The sequence below is a fragment of the Talpa europaea genome (genome assembly GCF_964194135.1).
Source record: "Talpa europaea genome assembly, chromosome: 2".
NCBI classification, from domain to species: Eukaryota; Metazoa; Chordata; class Mammalia; order Eulipotyphla; family Talpidae; genus Talpa; species Talpa europaea.
This window is the reverse complement of record NC_140068.1, coordinates 110,139,488-110,155,021: the sequence shown is the minus strand read 5'-3', so window position 1 is coordinate 110,155,021 and position 15,534 is coordinate 110,139,488. Positions and strand designations below refer to the sequence as shown.

The 15,534-nt window shown below is 45.7% G+C and overlaps 1 protein-coding gene across 3 annotated transcripts; it reads left to right on the top strand.

The window, feature by feature from the left end:
• Positions 1 to 1,019: 1,019 nt before the first annotated feature.
• LOC311167843 (E3 ubiquitin-protein ligase TRIM39) lies at positions 1,020 to 14,891 on the top strand (the record flags this gene model as incomplete). 3 transcript variants are annotated; one of them, XM_084228974.1, is made up of 10 exons in its annotated part: positions 1,020 to 1,472; positions 2,372 to 2,467; positions 6,494 to 6,724; positions 8,881 to 8,903; positions 9,462 to 9,577; positions 10,297 to 10,481; positions 13,424 to 13,524; positions 13,610 to 13,696; positions 14,519 to 14,640; positions 14,787 to 14,891. In XM_084228974.1, 10 exons carry the CDS (start codon positions 1,020 to 1,022, stop codon positions 14,882 to 14,884), a joined length of 1,512 nt encoding a protein of 503 aa, XP_084085100.1. The 3 variants fall into 3 exon arrangements, with proteins under 3 accessions (XP_084085100.1, XP_084085099.1, XP_084085101.1); XM_084228973.1 differs by lacking the exons at positions 13,424 to 13,524; positions 13,610 to 13,696; positions 14,519 to 14,640; positions 14,787 to 14,891 and having other exon boundaries at positions 9,390 to 9,577; positions 10,297 to 10,844; XM_084228975.1 differs by lacking the exons at positions 1,020 to 1,472; positions 2,372 to 2,467; positions 6,494 to 6,724; ... (1 more) ...; positions 9,462 to 9,577; positions 10,297 to 10,481 and adding an exon at positions 13,284 to 13,355.
• Between the last annotated feature and the right edge of the window lie 643 nt (positions 14,892 to 15,534).

Genomic DNA, 15,534 nt, shown 5'->3' with positions numbered 1-15,534 from the left:
AGTAGTTCCAAATATAGAATTGCCAAATATAGAATTGCACACAAATAGAAATGGGATGTTGTATGAATCATTCCATTCCAAGAAGAGGGCACACTTCCTATAGAATATTCTGATAAAAGGAAGAATAATTTCAGACTTTCCAGGGAAAAAAAGGTTGTTTCCTTTGCATAACTCATTCCATTTATTACATTTTGAAAGAGCAAGATAACAGTGGTAATCAAGCTTAGCAATCAAGCTTTTATTACTACTGTAATAAAACTTCTGTGACACTAACCTTTGAAATGTACGTAACTTAAGAAGTCTTAATACTTTGAGTTATGGCACTTCTCACTTTTACAGATCCATTCTCCTTTATGAAAAAATTATGTCAAATTAGGAATACATTGGTCTAAAATTCTTGGTTCAAATAGAATGAGCCTAGCTCAGGAAAAGTTCAATGAGCTAGAATTGAAGGAAATCTGTTTCTCACAAGAGAAAGCAGAGTTAAAAGAAGAGGTTGGGGGTTGTATGTCAGTTTTGTTTTTTTTAAAGATTTATTTATTTATTTTATACAAGAACCAGGGTACAGGCCAGATGCATGGGAGGGTGAGAGGATTCACCAGAGACAGAGCGGGGAACAGAACAGGCAGACTGATGAAATACACTGCCAAGGGGAGCAGTGGGCGCGACAGGAGAGGTCCGCTGCACCATGTGGGACCCTCACCGGCCGGCCACCCAGCTGGCCCGAGATCAAACCAGCACTGCAGAAGCTGCACCACCAGGGGAGGCCCAGGGGTTGTATGTCAGTTAACTGAAGAAAAAAAATAGCTTGATGGCTGGGAGTCACAAGTTTTGGAAATGGAGAAACAAAAGAGGTTGAATCTAGTGGAAGAGAAGATGTAAAATACTGAGATGTAAAAAACTCAACTGGGAGTTAGGATTTAACATGGGTATAACTGTTAGACCAGGGATGCCAAAAAATTAAACCTCTAACTAACATTTTTCTTTTCTCTGCCCTCTTCCCATCCCTAAGTTATATAATGGCAGAGACAAGTCTGTTAGAGGCTGGGGCCTCTGCAGCCTCCACAGCCGCAGCTCTAGAGAACTTACAGGTGGAGGCAAGTTGCTCTGTGTGCCTGGAGTATCTGAAGGAGCCTGTCATCATTGAGTGTGGGCACAACTTCTGCAAAGCTTGTATCACCCGTTGGTGGGAGGACCTAGAGAGGGACTTCCCTTGTCCTGTCTGTCGAAAGACCTCCCGCTACCGCAGTCTTCGGCCTAATCGACAACTGGGCAGTATGGTGGAAATTGCCAAGCAGCTCCAGGCTGTCAAGCGGAAAATCCGGGATGAGAGCCTCTGCCCCCAGCATCACGAAGCCCTCAGTCTTTTCTGCTATGAGGACCAGGAAGCTGTATGTTTGATATGTGCAATATCCCACACCCACCGGGCCCACACCGTTGTGCCACTGGATGATGCCACGCAGGAGTACAAGGTGGGTAACCCAATACATGATGCAAATGTGGGCCAAGAGGGAAGAGCACAGAGCGGGAGGTGAGGAGAGGGGCTAGATTAGAAACTCCTGAGAGCAAGACTCTATCTGGTCCTTCAAAACACTGGGCACACATTAGAACCTCTCATCAGTTACCCTCAAGCACGAATGTATAATATTTTTTATAAATGAATGAAACCACATGGAGAAGATCAAATTTAGGAAGCACTGAAAATTAGTCTGGTTTCTTTATTCCAATCCCCTGCTCAGAATACCCCTGTTGTTACTGGGAATAGGCAGCATCATTTTATCTAATCAGTTCCTTCCAGACTAAGCTGAACCAGTCTGCTGTTTACATCTTCCCCAGATAACAGACAACATGGCAGCTGGTTTAACTTACTGCTGGGACACAGGATATATGTTTGAGTAAAAGAAACTATAGAGATTTTAATGTCTTAACACCTTATCAAGTACTTTGCTTAATTATGTTCATAAAATCTTGGAAATAAGATTTAAAGCAGCTTATAAGTAATCAAGTTTTATTCTCTCTGGGTGGTTATAGGTGGATGGGAGGGCAAGTTTAAAGAAGGATATGGGTATAGTAAGTCACCTTGATGATAAAAGACTAGAGTAAGAAAATGAATGAGGTAGGGGAAGGACACAGTGACAGCTGGACAGCTGTGAGACTCGGTGACAGAAAAGTTTGGTGAGAGAGTAGGTGATGGGGCATTCTGGTGGCTGGAGGGGGGGGCGCTAAAGGGAGTTCACATCCTGGATAGCAGGCAGGGAGGAGACTTGGATTGAGATGATGAGATGGATAAGGAAGCAAACAATGATTGATAACAAATGTAGGATGTGCCAGCCAACCTCAGGTACCACCTTTCCCACTTTGCACCCCTCAGGAAAAACTACAGAAGTGCCTGGAGCCCCTGGAGCAGAAACTGCAAGAGATCAACCGCTGCAAGTCCTCTGAGGAGAAGAAGCCTGGTGAGCTCAAGGTAAAGCAGGCAATCCCCTGTGGACTGCTCTGCAGGCAATTAATCACGCATTATGTTCTGATTCATAAGAAATGTACTGTTCTCTCCAAAATTATGGCATTTTATTAGACTTGTCATTAAACATATTTAAATTACTTGATGTGAATTAAGTACTGAGGAGAAGGAAACACAAGGTGAAGGACAAGACAGAACATCTCACCTCTGGTAAATTAAGGGACCCATGCCTGTTGGTCTTGATGGAGGCTCTCTGCTGAGTGCAAGGATATGAGTTTCATAGAGGGATTGAGGAGTAGAGAATGTGGAAATTGCGCTGGGGAAGAGGAAAAGAGAATTGATCAAGACCTCCCAGAAGAACTGCCCAGTGACATTAAGACCGCATTCTCTTCACTCAAATAAGTTCAAGTATGCTTGGTGATACTGGTACCCCTTAAACGTTCCCCTCCACATCCTCTACCTTTGGGATCCTGTCCACCCTTCAGACAAGATGAAAACCACTTCCTATGCAGCCTTTCCTCACCCTGTAGAAATTAACTTTGTTATTTTTCATATAATTTTACATCTCTTTCATAGCATATCTTGGCATATGTCATATTTTATCTATTGAACAGTGATTAGTACTAGTAGGGATAATATTTATTCCTTCTATGCATTAATTCATTGGGTGTCCATGACAACACCAACTTACAGGGTTATGTTAGGTGTTAGGCTTCCCAGGTTGGAGTTTTAGGAGTTCAGGCCAAAGTTGGAGAAGGTGAACATAGAGAAGCTACAAGAGAGAAAGGGAAAGAAGTCCTGGAAGTCATCTTTGGCAAGGGTGAACATAGAAACTTTGTAAGGTAGGCATTATTACCCTTAGTTTACACAGGAGAAATGGAACTTGGGTAAGTATCAAGTCCATAAGCCAAGATCAGACTGTATGTGGCAAAATCAGGGGTACTAGTTTTTCATGAATCCAGGAATATTATTAAATATGGGCTAAGCCCTGTATTTGACACTAGCAGACGATAAGAAAAAAATAGTCCCTGCCCTCCATGAATGTACAGTCGAGTAGAGAAAATAGATAATGACATGGCACAAAAAACACAGTTACAAGTTCAGAAGAAGGCAACATAAAAATTTGACCTCATTAAAGCCTCCCGGAAGAAGTAGTGAGTTTTCTGACTTGAGATTTAGAGATGATGAAAGATTAAATAACATTTCAACAGAAAACAGGTATTACCTTATTCCTTTATAGATTTGAACAAAGCAGGCATTTCAATTTTTTTTTTTAATTTTAAGAAACTTTGATTGCAAAAGTGAATTTTTTTTTTTTAAAAAAAAGTTCTTTGTTCTTTTAGAGGGCTCCTAAGAAACTTAAAATTAGTCAAAATGAAATATCCCCAGTCATTAACTTTCTTTTCCTATTGATCACCTTCTTAAAGGTAGAAGATGGAGAAGTGAATAAAAATTTTTAAAACCTTCTAAATGTTTGAAAAGAAGTGTTTTTAAAATGTTAATTATCATTTCAGTGGTGTCCGAAACATTTGAATTCTTTCTCCCTTACCCTCATCCCTGCCTGCAGAATCAGACCCAATGCCTGTTTTAAAATAAGTGATTTGTAATTAGCCACATTGAAATGAAAATTATAGGTAAAATAACCTATCTACATAATTTTAAAAAGAAACTATCCTTACCCAAATACAGTATAATATAATACAACATACATATAGAAAAGTAATGTATAGTGATATATGGGGTTATTTAGGGCAGACTTCCCTGAAAGAGATGACAGTGTAGTTTATCCTTGCACCTGGATGTGACCCCAGCCACAGTGCCACCAACACAAGTTCAGACTGAGGCCATTGTGTGGTAGTATGACTAGGACTCCACAAGCCATTTAGCTCTTAGTGACATAATTCTTCAAAATGATAAATAACTTTTGGTGACATTCTAAGAAAAAAATACATTCTTGATTAGTTTTATTCAGCCATTCCTTAAAAATTCAGGTACAGTTGACCCTGAACGGCACAAATTTGAACAGTGAGGCTCCACTAATAGCATATTTTTTTCAAAAATGTGTAAATGTATTTGTTCTTCCTTATGGTTTTCTTTTTTTTTTTTAAGATTTATTTATGCATACAAGAACTGGGGTACAGGCCAGAGGTGCAGGGTGTTAGAGGAACCACCAGGGAACAGGCAGACTGACTGAAACACACTTCTTAGGGGGCGCAGCGGGCGAGACAGGAGAGGTCTGCTGTGCCATGTCAGTTGCTCCCCTGGCCCACAGGGATTGAACATGTGCTGCAGAAGCTGTGGATAGCTTCACAGTGTTGTGCCTAACCCCTTGTGCCACCAGGGAGGCCCTCCTTATGGTTTTCTTAATAACCTTTGCTCTAGCTTACTGTGTTGTAAGAGTATAGTATATAATACATACAACACAGAAGGTATATGTTAATTGGCTGTTATCAGTAAGATTTCTGGTCTATAATAGGCTATTAGTAGTTAAGTTTTGGGGAAGCCAAAAGTTACATGCAGATTTTTTTTACTGCAGAGGAGGTCAACTCCCCTAACTCTGTGTTGTTTGAGGGTCGACTATTTATTAAAACCATGCTAGAATTAGTTTTGTTTATATAAAAAATGGCATTCAAGTTCAGACCTGTTTTTCAGTATCCACAAAACATAGAAAATTGTGCAGGACAGTTCACCTCGCAGGGTCCTCTCACACACTGAGGAGTGCTGACTGCCATCCTTGCCAGGGGCACCGCCAGTCCTGCCAATCACAGCAAACAGAAGACTGTCCCCCATCTCCAAAATATCCCCAGGGAAAGGTGACACCCTCAATACAAACTACTGCCCTGGTCCGTCAGTGCTTTGATGGCAGGGATGTGAACCCCAAGTGTGAACCCATATACGGTGTTGTAAATCAGTGTTCTCTCAAGTTAAAAAAAACAACTGCTCTATAAATACAGGGTGAAAAAACAGAAGGGATTCTTGGATTATATGAAAGAGACCCCTTTTGCCTCCTATTTAGCACAGCAGTGAATCCTAAATTCTACTCTTATGTCACCCCTAAACTCACACACACATGGAGGGGAAAAGGTTGTATTTCACTGAAGGGTGAGTATGAGAATAGATGTTGCTTCAGTGTGTGCCCAAGAAGGCAGCAGTGGAAAGAGAAGCAGCAGTTGCTGTTCAGCTGGAGCTAGTCAGCCTCTTCTGGACTGGACTTCACAAATACCAGCTTGGTAAAGCCCCACAGTTTTGCATCCCCACCTCCCAGCTGCTCTCCCACTCTGCCTTCCTCTTGGGTTGATTCCTCCAATCGGTCACAGAACACATGGAGAATCTTTCCTTGGGGAGGTGACCCTGACAACCTTATAAAAGTGCTATGGCTGATTTGAATCTCATATTATCAAATGTCAGGAATATTAGAGGTTTAAGTCTAATGTACTGCCTGAGAGAAAGCATGTTTCAAATTTTCAGCAACTAGTTACTAGCAAACTTCTGGAACCTGTTGCTGGTGTGCGAACTGTCAGTTCTCTGAAAAGACTTGAAACTATTTGCTAAGCTCAGACCTGAAATCTAAGTTTCTATTTTATAACAACCCATTACTAAAATCTTACTGAATCTGGGACTTTTACAGTTGGTTCTCTGGTTTTTACCAACCTGGTGGATGTCTTGCAATATACAAATAATGACATCTTATCTCTAACTTTCCGGTATTTGTACTTTCCTTTTCTTGACACCTTGCATTAGCTAGAACTTTTGGGGTAGGGATAGAAGAGGTATCTCTGATATCTATAATAGTAGGTGTCATCATGTCTTCCCTTTTTTTTTTAATCTCTCCAATGCTCATCACTCAAAGTCATGCGTGGGGGTGACCAAGGAGCCATTCTTTATAGAGGACATTTCAGCCGAGGAAAACGAGTGCCCTGTTGAACTGTTTCCAGGCCATTGGAAGTTTGTGTTAATTCATACACCTGTGGGGAGGAAAGGTGCCCTGTGCCCCACTGGCACTACTAAACACAACACTCTGTCTTTTCTCAGAGACTAGTGGAGAGTCGCCGACAGCAGATCTTAAAGGAATTTGAAGAGCTTCATAGGCGGCTTGATGAAGAGCAGCAGATGTTGCTTTCACGCCTGGAGGAGGAGGAACAGGACATTCTACAGCGCCTCCGAGAAAATGCTGCTCACCTTGGAGACCAGCGCCGGGACCTGGCCCACCTGGCTGCGGAGGTGGAGGGCAAGTGCTTACAGTCAGGCTTCGAGATGCTCAAGGTTCGACCTTTGCCCCCCACACAGCCCCTCAGGTCCAGCACAGTTTAGCTTTGCACGGGCCGTTCTGTGGGCCCAAGATGTTCACTCATTTGCTCTGCTCCTCTAAATCCAGTTTAAAAAAAAAAATTACGTATACATACAAGAGCTAGGGGTAGGCTAGAGGTGGGTGGGAGGGGGGCATTGGTGAGAGGATTCACCAGAGACAAAGTGGGGAACAGAACAGGCAGATCTACTGAAATATGCTGCTGAGGGGAGCAGCAGATGAAACAGGAGAGGTCTGCTGAACCATGTGGGTTAGCTCCCTGGCCGGGTATGGAACTTGTGCTGCAATGGCTGTGGATAGCTTGGTAGTGCTGACACTTAACCCCTTGCTCCACCAGAGAGATCCACCTAAATCTGCTTCTTCTTCCAGATATACTCAAAGGAGCTTCCTTTACATATAGTCTTCTCTGATTTCTCGCAACCCTTTCTTATTATTTCTGTGTCCTGATGTTTTGTCAACAAATTAGGTGTTTCATTAATACCAAAGAAAAAATTTCCTCTTTTGAAAGAAGGGAAGTCTAGTCTGAATAAGTGAAAAAAAAGTATGCATTAAATTGTGTGAATGGAGTTACTATTTTTTCTTTAAAGATTTATTTATATTTATACAAGCGCTGGAGTACAGGCCAGAGGCGTGGGAGGGTGAGAGGATTCACCAAAGACAGAGCGGGGAGCAGAACAGGCAGACTGACCGAAATACACTGCTGAGCGGAGCAGCGTGCACAGTAGAAGAGGTCTGCTGCGCCATGTGGGAATCTCCCTGGCCAGCCAGGAATCGAACCCACGCTACAGAGGCTGCAGACAGCTTCATGGCGCTGTGCTCCACCTGTTGTGCCACCGGGGAAGCCCAAATGCAGTTACTATTACTTTCAAGTCCTGGAGGTTTGATTTACCTATTGCTAAAAAAAAAGTATAGAAACATAATTTGAAGGAATCGTGAATGTCACCTCTCTAAGCAGCAGCGTTGGGAGCTGCTTGGGATAAGGGAAAGATTGCTCAGAGTTCACGTAGAGCAGTGAGAAGCCTAGAAGGGCTACACCAGAAGTAATGTGCAGCCCCCATCCCCAGGCAGTCTTGTATTTATTAGAATACAGAGCAAAGGTGGGTCAAGCACACAGGGAGTGTACAAGTATGGAGGATGCATTATGGAGGATGTAAACTAGGGTGGAGTGACCAGGGGCTACTGCCTGTTGGGGGCTCTATTGTTCCTGCTAGTCAGAGAATATTATCTGCCTACTGTTTTCAGTAATACTGGTGTCCTATATGTTCCTCATACCATGACCTTTGCCCTTTATTAAAGTTCCTCTGTCTGACTGTATGTTTAGTTTGACCAGCAAGAACTCTGGGCACCGAGACAATATCCCTAAGAACAAGGAGAGCCGGGGATCCCACACATGAAATTATGATAAATAATAGATTCACTGTCATGGAAATGATGCTTTCAAGATGTTCAAAATAATTTGTTTTCTTAAACAAATGAATGATATTAAAAAGGCTATAGGAAAAATTTTTCTTAGAGATGAAATTCCCAGCACGTGACTCAGTGAGACCTAGTTGTACCTTTATTGGCATGTTTTGTGTTGCTTGGTATTTATTCTTATGTCCTTTCATGTACATGTGTTCCGTCTTCCATTTTAAATTGTGAAATCCTGGGGGGCGGGGCAGAGATTTGTTTTCTGGACCCCAAGTATTTGCAAATCAAAATTGGAACAGTTATTAACCAACACCACACTCCAAAGTATGTCACCAGTCTGGAACTATCTGTTCTGATCCTCAAGGAGACAGGTGGAGGTTGGTACTTGGGGGGCAGAATAAAGAGCAAACACCATCCCTGTCCCTTGAATGAGTTTTCATTGTCCTTGATGAGCAAAACAGACACACAAGAAGCTATTGGAAGTGCGACCAGTTACCAAGATCATGATGACCAACAGTTGAAAGCAGTGGTTGGGAAAGATGTACTCAGATGCCTGTGGGGCTCTTCCCCCTACATTGTGACCCTAAATTTACCCTACACCTATTTTACAGATCTAGAACTTTGGGGATGAAGGGGACTTTTTGCCTTTACAACCCTTGAATATAATAAGACCAATATTGCTTTCTTTTTTCCGTCCCTCTAGGATGTCAAAAGTACCCTGGAAAAGTAAGTGATTCTTGTATCTCTTTGTGAATTAGAGCTTGGCTGAGAGACTATGTACAGTAAAGAGTTGGGGAGTTAGGGAACTCCCACTGCATGGGATGTGGGAGAAGAATCTTTGCATCCATGGAGCCAGTTAGAGCACCAGTCACAGCAGTAGTAGCCTCACCTTTTCCCCTTGAGTGTCAGGACTTCCTTGGTAGGAAGAAGATATGAAGATAATGTAGAACCAGATTCACCTCCGCCTGTGGAGGGAATTATGTGCAAACAAGTTGAAAAGAGGAAAGGGGTTGGGTGAATGGGGAGATAGATCATCCATTTGCATGAAATACAGCAATACCTCCACAAAGTTCTGAGAGTCATTCTTAAGGTAAGGAACTGTCCAGGGGACCAGTGGCCCTCTGGCTGGCAACAGAAAGCAGTGAGTGAGTAATTGTCCTCAAGGAGTTGGGAAAAAGCAGGAGGATAGAGAAGCTTAGTTTCTCCCTAAAGATCCAATCTGATTACTTACTTTACTGGAGCGGCCCTGATGCTACCCTTTTTCCCCTCTCCCTACCCTTCTAGATGTGAGAAGGTGAGGACCATGGAGGTGGCTTCAGTATCCATAGAGCTGGAAAAGAACTTCAGCAATTTCCCCCGACAGTACTTTGCCCTAAGGAAGATCCTTAAACAGCTGATTGGTGAGTTGCTCCTAAAAGGAAACTAGCAGAGGGAATTGACAGGGAAATCATTAGGTCCTGCTTTATCTGGCTTTCCATTAGCCCATCTGTAACTTCTCATGTCCATCCACACCCACCCCTGTCCCTGGCTTTCAGGCTCACTCTGATTCACAGAACTCAGAGAAGCCTTAGGTATCATCTACCTTCGGCCTGCACTTTTCTAAATAGAGACCCATTAAATAATTTGTGTATTATTTGAGAGTGAATGGAAGTGTTACTAATATTTTCTCAGGGAAAATAATCATAAACCAGGACTGTCCCTGGAAAAGAGACACATGGTCCCCCTGTCCCTAGACCATATGCTGTTCTGCTTTGTGTCCTTCTCAACTTTTTCCATTCTTTCTGGCCCTTGGGCAGGCCCTTTCTGCCCTGTCTTCTCCGCACAGTGAGATAGATGATGATGCCTGAGGGGAATGGAGAGAGGACCAGGCAAGAGTCTAAACAGCCAGCCCTTGCAAAGTGAAGAGATCATTATCTGTTTATTTTAGGGCCAGGGACAGAAGTGAAGCCATTGTGCCCTCCCCTCCCTCAGTGATACCCTGGATTGGGAAAGTTAACCAAACCGCAGTGTTTTGGGGACCTAAGGCAATGGGTTCTGTAAAGGCAGCCTGGAAGAGCAAGGCAGGGCGTTTAGCTATTCCCATCCTCATCTAGCTCCCCACTCTGGCTTCTCCCGCCAGCGGATGTGACCCTGGACCCCGAGACTGCTCATCCTAACCTAGTCTTATCGGAAGATCGGAAGAGCGTCAAGTTCGTAGAGACAAGACTCCGGGATCTTCCTGATACACCACGGCGCTTCACCTTCTATCCTTGCGTCCTGGCTACTGAGGGTTTCACCTCAGGTCGACACTACTGGGAGGTGGAGGTGGGCGACAAGACCCACTGGGCAGTGGGTGTGTGCCGGGACTCCGTGAGCCGGAAGGGCGAGCTGACTCCACTGCCTGAGACTGGCTACTGGCGGGTGCGGCTATGGAACGGGGACAAATATGCAGCCACCACCACACCCTTCACCCCTTTGCACATCAAAGTGAAACCCAAGCGGGTGGGCATATTCCTAGACTATGAGGCTGGCACGCTGTCTTTTTACAACGTCACAGACCGCTCTCATATCTACACCTTCACTGATACTTTCACTGAGAAACTTTGGCCCCTATTCTACCCAGGCATCCGAGCTGGTCGGAAGAATGCTGCGCCACTTACCATCAGGCCCCCAACAGATTGGGAATGACAAAGAGGGGCCTGGGAATAATCAGGGTGAGGCAGGGTCAGAAGCTATGGGCCTTCCTTCCTGTGACCTGCTGGACCGACTTCGTGTCTGCCTGGTTCCAGTCCTGAACCGTCTGGAAGAAACACCTTGGTTTCTAGAACGGTTTGTGTGGAGGAGTAGGCAGGACCTAATGGCTGTGTCTCCTGTCTTGGTGGGGAGCTGGTTCCCAGGGGATGGTCTCCTCTGATGTCCATCAGGTTTCCTATTGCACAAGGATGGGTTGGGAAGGAAGGAGAGCTTTTCCAGAAACAAAAAGTCTGTGGGAGGGTCTCACTTGCTCAAACTGGAGGAGGAAACAAACGCCTATACATCTGGTTAGGGCATTCCTTGACCCAGAATAGTCTTTGTTTTTTGAGGGAGATTCAAGGGGTCTTGTACCTCTAGATTGAACAAAGATGAGTGACAGTTGCTCTTATGGGTCTAGAAGTTGAGGGGTTTTTCTGAGGGTAGAGACTGGGCATCGAGAAGGTTAGAGGTCAAGGAAGGGAGCTAGAGGAACAGATTCCTAGAGACATCAGGGGAGAAGGGTTTCTTTGGTTGCCATTATGAGTAGGGTTGGCCAGAGGTAGGAATAGGGAAGAGAGGCATGAAGATAGGAGAACCCAGGCCCCTGCCTCAGCCTTCAGCAGAGCTGGCTTATCACCTGCCTCCTTAGAGTTGATTGTCTCCAAGAAGTCAGTCACCTTGCTCTCCCCAGCAGCAAGGTACCAGAGATTCTGCAAGAAATGTCTTCCCTTCGCAGCTTTCCCCATGGAACTTGGAAAGGAGAAGTCAGGTGTTAGAGGAAAAGAAAAATTTCTATCCAAAGCCCTGGCCTTAAAGAATGTTACTAAGTTGCTACTCCCAATTGTCAGCCTTGTTACCTGGCAAAGGTGTGTAAGCCAGAAAGGGAGAAAGGAAATAGTCTTCCTCACCCTCAAGACAGGGAAGTGGAGGGGGTGTATGTCGGGAAGGGCTAGAGAGGCAGCTTCCTTTTGCCTGTGTGCACTCGGCCTGGAACTAGCCTTTTGAGGAGCCAGTCCCTTGTTTGTTGCCACACTTCACCTTCTGCCATTTCCCCAATCAGAGAATATAAAGCATTTTAATGTTAGGCCAAAATAACCTGTAGGGTACATATGTTGTCAAAAAATGGTAAAGCGATGCATGCCAAACCAAATCAAAATGACTGGATTATCTGCTGCTTAGGTAATCAGGGGTCCGCAGAAGATTGGGATAAGAAACTGCATAAACTGTAGTTCCTTGAGGACATTTCAGTTCCTCCTGCCACCTCAACAGGACTTTGTCCAGACTCTCCTCTTACCTTTGTGCCTTGACTGTGGTTCTTTGTGGCAAGAAGCTCTGATGGGTAAACATAATATGGAACAAAGGATCCACTGAAGTGATCTCTGTTGTGTGGTAATTTGATAGCGGCCTTCGGTGATGTGTAACGATCACTGGGTATTAAAAATGCATATTTTGGGTACTCACCTTCAGTTACTGATAGGTCTGGGTCTTGGGCATCTACATGTTAAATCTAAACCTCTTGAGTCTAGGGACCATTATAAAACCCATCCTAGAGGAGGTCCCAACAATTTCTTCCTGGTGGAAGGCCTGGTTCTCTGCCAATCGTGATGGGTTTGAGGACAGGACAGGCCTCAGCTTCTCCTGACATGCTTCCCTCTTCTCCTTGACTCAGGATTCATTTATGTTCTGCCCCTCCAGTTCACATCCCTCTACTGCTGTCCTCAGAAATGTGGTCACTAACTGGGAAGCAGAGGTAAATACAGGTGCCAAATGCAGCAAATGGGAGACACTGATCATAGGGCGGGAATGGGGGGCTATGATTGTTGGGGTGTCATGTAGTTTCAGGGGCAGGAGTAGAGGTTTCTGTGCTCTAGAACCTGCGATCAGGAATCTGAGGATCACTACTGTGTCCAGCACTGCAAAACAGGAAGTGTGTTTTTTTTTTTTAGTAAGTGGAAGAGTGGAAGTAAGTTGTGCTTTCTGAGGGCTGGTATCCTCCTTTTCTCTCCCACTGGTACCAGTACTTTTTATAGTGTGTAATCTCTTCCTTCTGTCTGTAGATCTTTCAGGCATGCACCCTTGACTTCAGGAGAGTAGGGTGGAAGATCTAACTGGATATAAATTCCACTAAACCATCCTTACAACCTATCTGCATAAAGACAGCAGTCTTGTGTCTGGAAGATACTTTACCAGGTTAAGATCTTTCCCTGCTTCACTAGCTGCTCCATTCTCTAGTATAAACTAGAAGTCTATAAAGAGCCAAAACTCAAAGACCTCTGTCCTGGGGGTGGCGCCAGAGTAAGACCTTGAAACGCGTCTGGGCCCAGGAACTACACTTCCCGGGAGGCTTTGCGTGGGCGCCGGGGCGGGGCCGCCCGAGGGGCGGGGCCTGAGACCCTCCTAGCGGCGCGCATGGCGGGGCCGGTGAAGGACCGGGAGGCCTTCCAGAGGCTCAGCTTCCTGTACCAGGTGAGCCGCGTGGGGTGCGCAGGGGCGATCGCTGCGGCGGGGCCGCGCTGACTGCTCGCCGCCCCCAGGCCGCCCACTGCGTCCTTGCGCAGGACCCCGAGAACCAGGCGCTGGCGAGGTTCTACTGCCACACGGAGAGGACCATCGCGAAGCGGCTCGTCCTGCGGCGGTGAGGCGGGCCCGGCCTGGCGGGCGGGAGGGGAGAACGCGCGAGGGGGCGCGGGCGCCCGGACACCTTCCCTCTGCACCCCCAGAGACCCCTCGGTGAAGAGGACTCTCTGCCGCGGCTGCTCGTCCCTGCTCGTCCCGGGCCTGACCTGCACCCAGCGCCAGAGACGTGAGTGCTTCTGCCGAGAGGGCACCGGGATTGGGGACCAGGGGGCGGCCAAGGGCCCGGCCTGGATTCACCTGGGCGGTGGCGAGGGATTTGCGCGAGCAGGCTTTTCTCCAGCTTTGCTAACTGCCCTCGCACAGACTAAGGTTGGAGCCTGACTGTTACTCCCTACTTGAGTAGGTGAGCAGGGTGTTGCCTCCGCGCTCACCTAGACGCGTGTGATTTGTCCCTTGGAGGACAGGATTCCCTCACGCGCTCCATTCACCCCACTCACTCAACAGGGTTTTTTTAAGATGTGTCAAATCTTATGCTGGATTCACTTTTCCCGTGGAAATTATAGTCTTAGGGGACAGACTAAAGTAGAAATAACTAAAGGAGTGTCGGAAATGCTTTAAGGGTCTGGGGGAGTGGAATGCCGTGATACTTAATGCCAGCGGTGGTGAGGTTCATGTTAACTAAAGGCGGTAGCTGATGGAAATTCTAGGAATGTGTGAAGACTCAGAAACTTGGGCTGTCATAAGGAAATAATTCAGGAGGCTGGAGTTTGAGGTAGGCAGGGGCAAGACTTGAAGCTGGAGAAGGAAACAACCTATCTTAAAAAGTCTTGTGAAGGAGTTTGGACTTTATCTCAAAGAGTGCCAAGAAACTGGCAAAATTGGCACAACGGAGGGGTGGTTAACGCCATCGAATTTGCTTCCATTAGGGAAGGGATCGAAGTCCTGCTGGAAAACAATGGAGGCAAAGCTGAATGTAGAGACCGTTTTTTTCCTCCTAAAAGGAGAGCTTTTTTCCTGGCACTCTTTTTTTCCTGCACCTTCACTCCAGGCAGCAGGGGACAGCGCTGGACAGTGCAGACCTGCCTGACATGCCAGCGAAGCCAGCGGTTCCTTAACAATCCTGGACATGTGCTCTGGGGAGACCGGCCTGAGGCCCAGCTGGGAAACCAAGCAGGTAAGAGGTGGTAAAGGTGAATGGGGCATACCCCGAGTGGCTAGGGATGATGGTGGACCGTAGCTGAAGCTGAGGAGCATAGACGAGTTCTGGGTTGGTGTGAGAGATGCCAAAGCCTTCAGCTCTAATTCTGCTTGTCTACCCAGATCCCAGACCAGCACAGCCTCTGCCGAACACAGCCCACCCCATTCCAGGCCACCTTCCTGTGGAGAAAGTGCAGCCTCAAAGCTCTAATCACCAGTGATGAAGTCACCCTGTTTTCCAAATAAAGTTTAATTGTTTCTTCTTCAGTTTTTGTTCTTCATCTTTACCATTCTCATACTCCCATATTCAGGGAGATACTGATTACCATAAACCAGTGGGTCTCACTGGGCAGCTCCCATTTCCTGGACCCTGACTCAAATACTCTTCCATGCTTCTGTGGGACATTTCCTGCCTATGGTGGAAGCTGCCTTAGGGCATTCCACCACATGGCAACTCTGGTTGTTGACTTAAGAGTCTGGGCCGATGCAACATAGGCTGTTTTTAAATGAGGAAAAGAAGTTGCGGGGAAGGGTTTCAGATCCACCAGACCCACTCAGAGTTCATCTTTCCCCAAGCTCAGTTTTCATCTATAATATTCTAATAAGGGAAATAATACAAACCTGAACTAATAAGGTCAAGGAAGCTAAAGAAAGGATGCTGGTGGACATCACATTCAAGTATGCTCTCTAGGTTAATCCTCAGAATTTTCTTGAGAATCAGTAAGCAATGAAAATCGTTTTCTTTGCTATCCCAAGAAAATTTAATGACAGAATTTCAGACCCACCTCATTGCTAGATACTAGTTACCAGTTTACCGCAAAAATATACAAAATCACTATGGAGGAACCTACATGGCACAGCAGACCTCTCC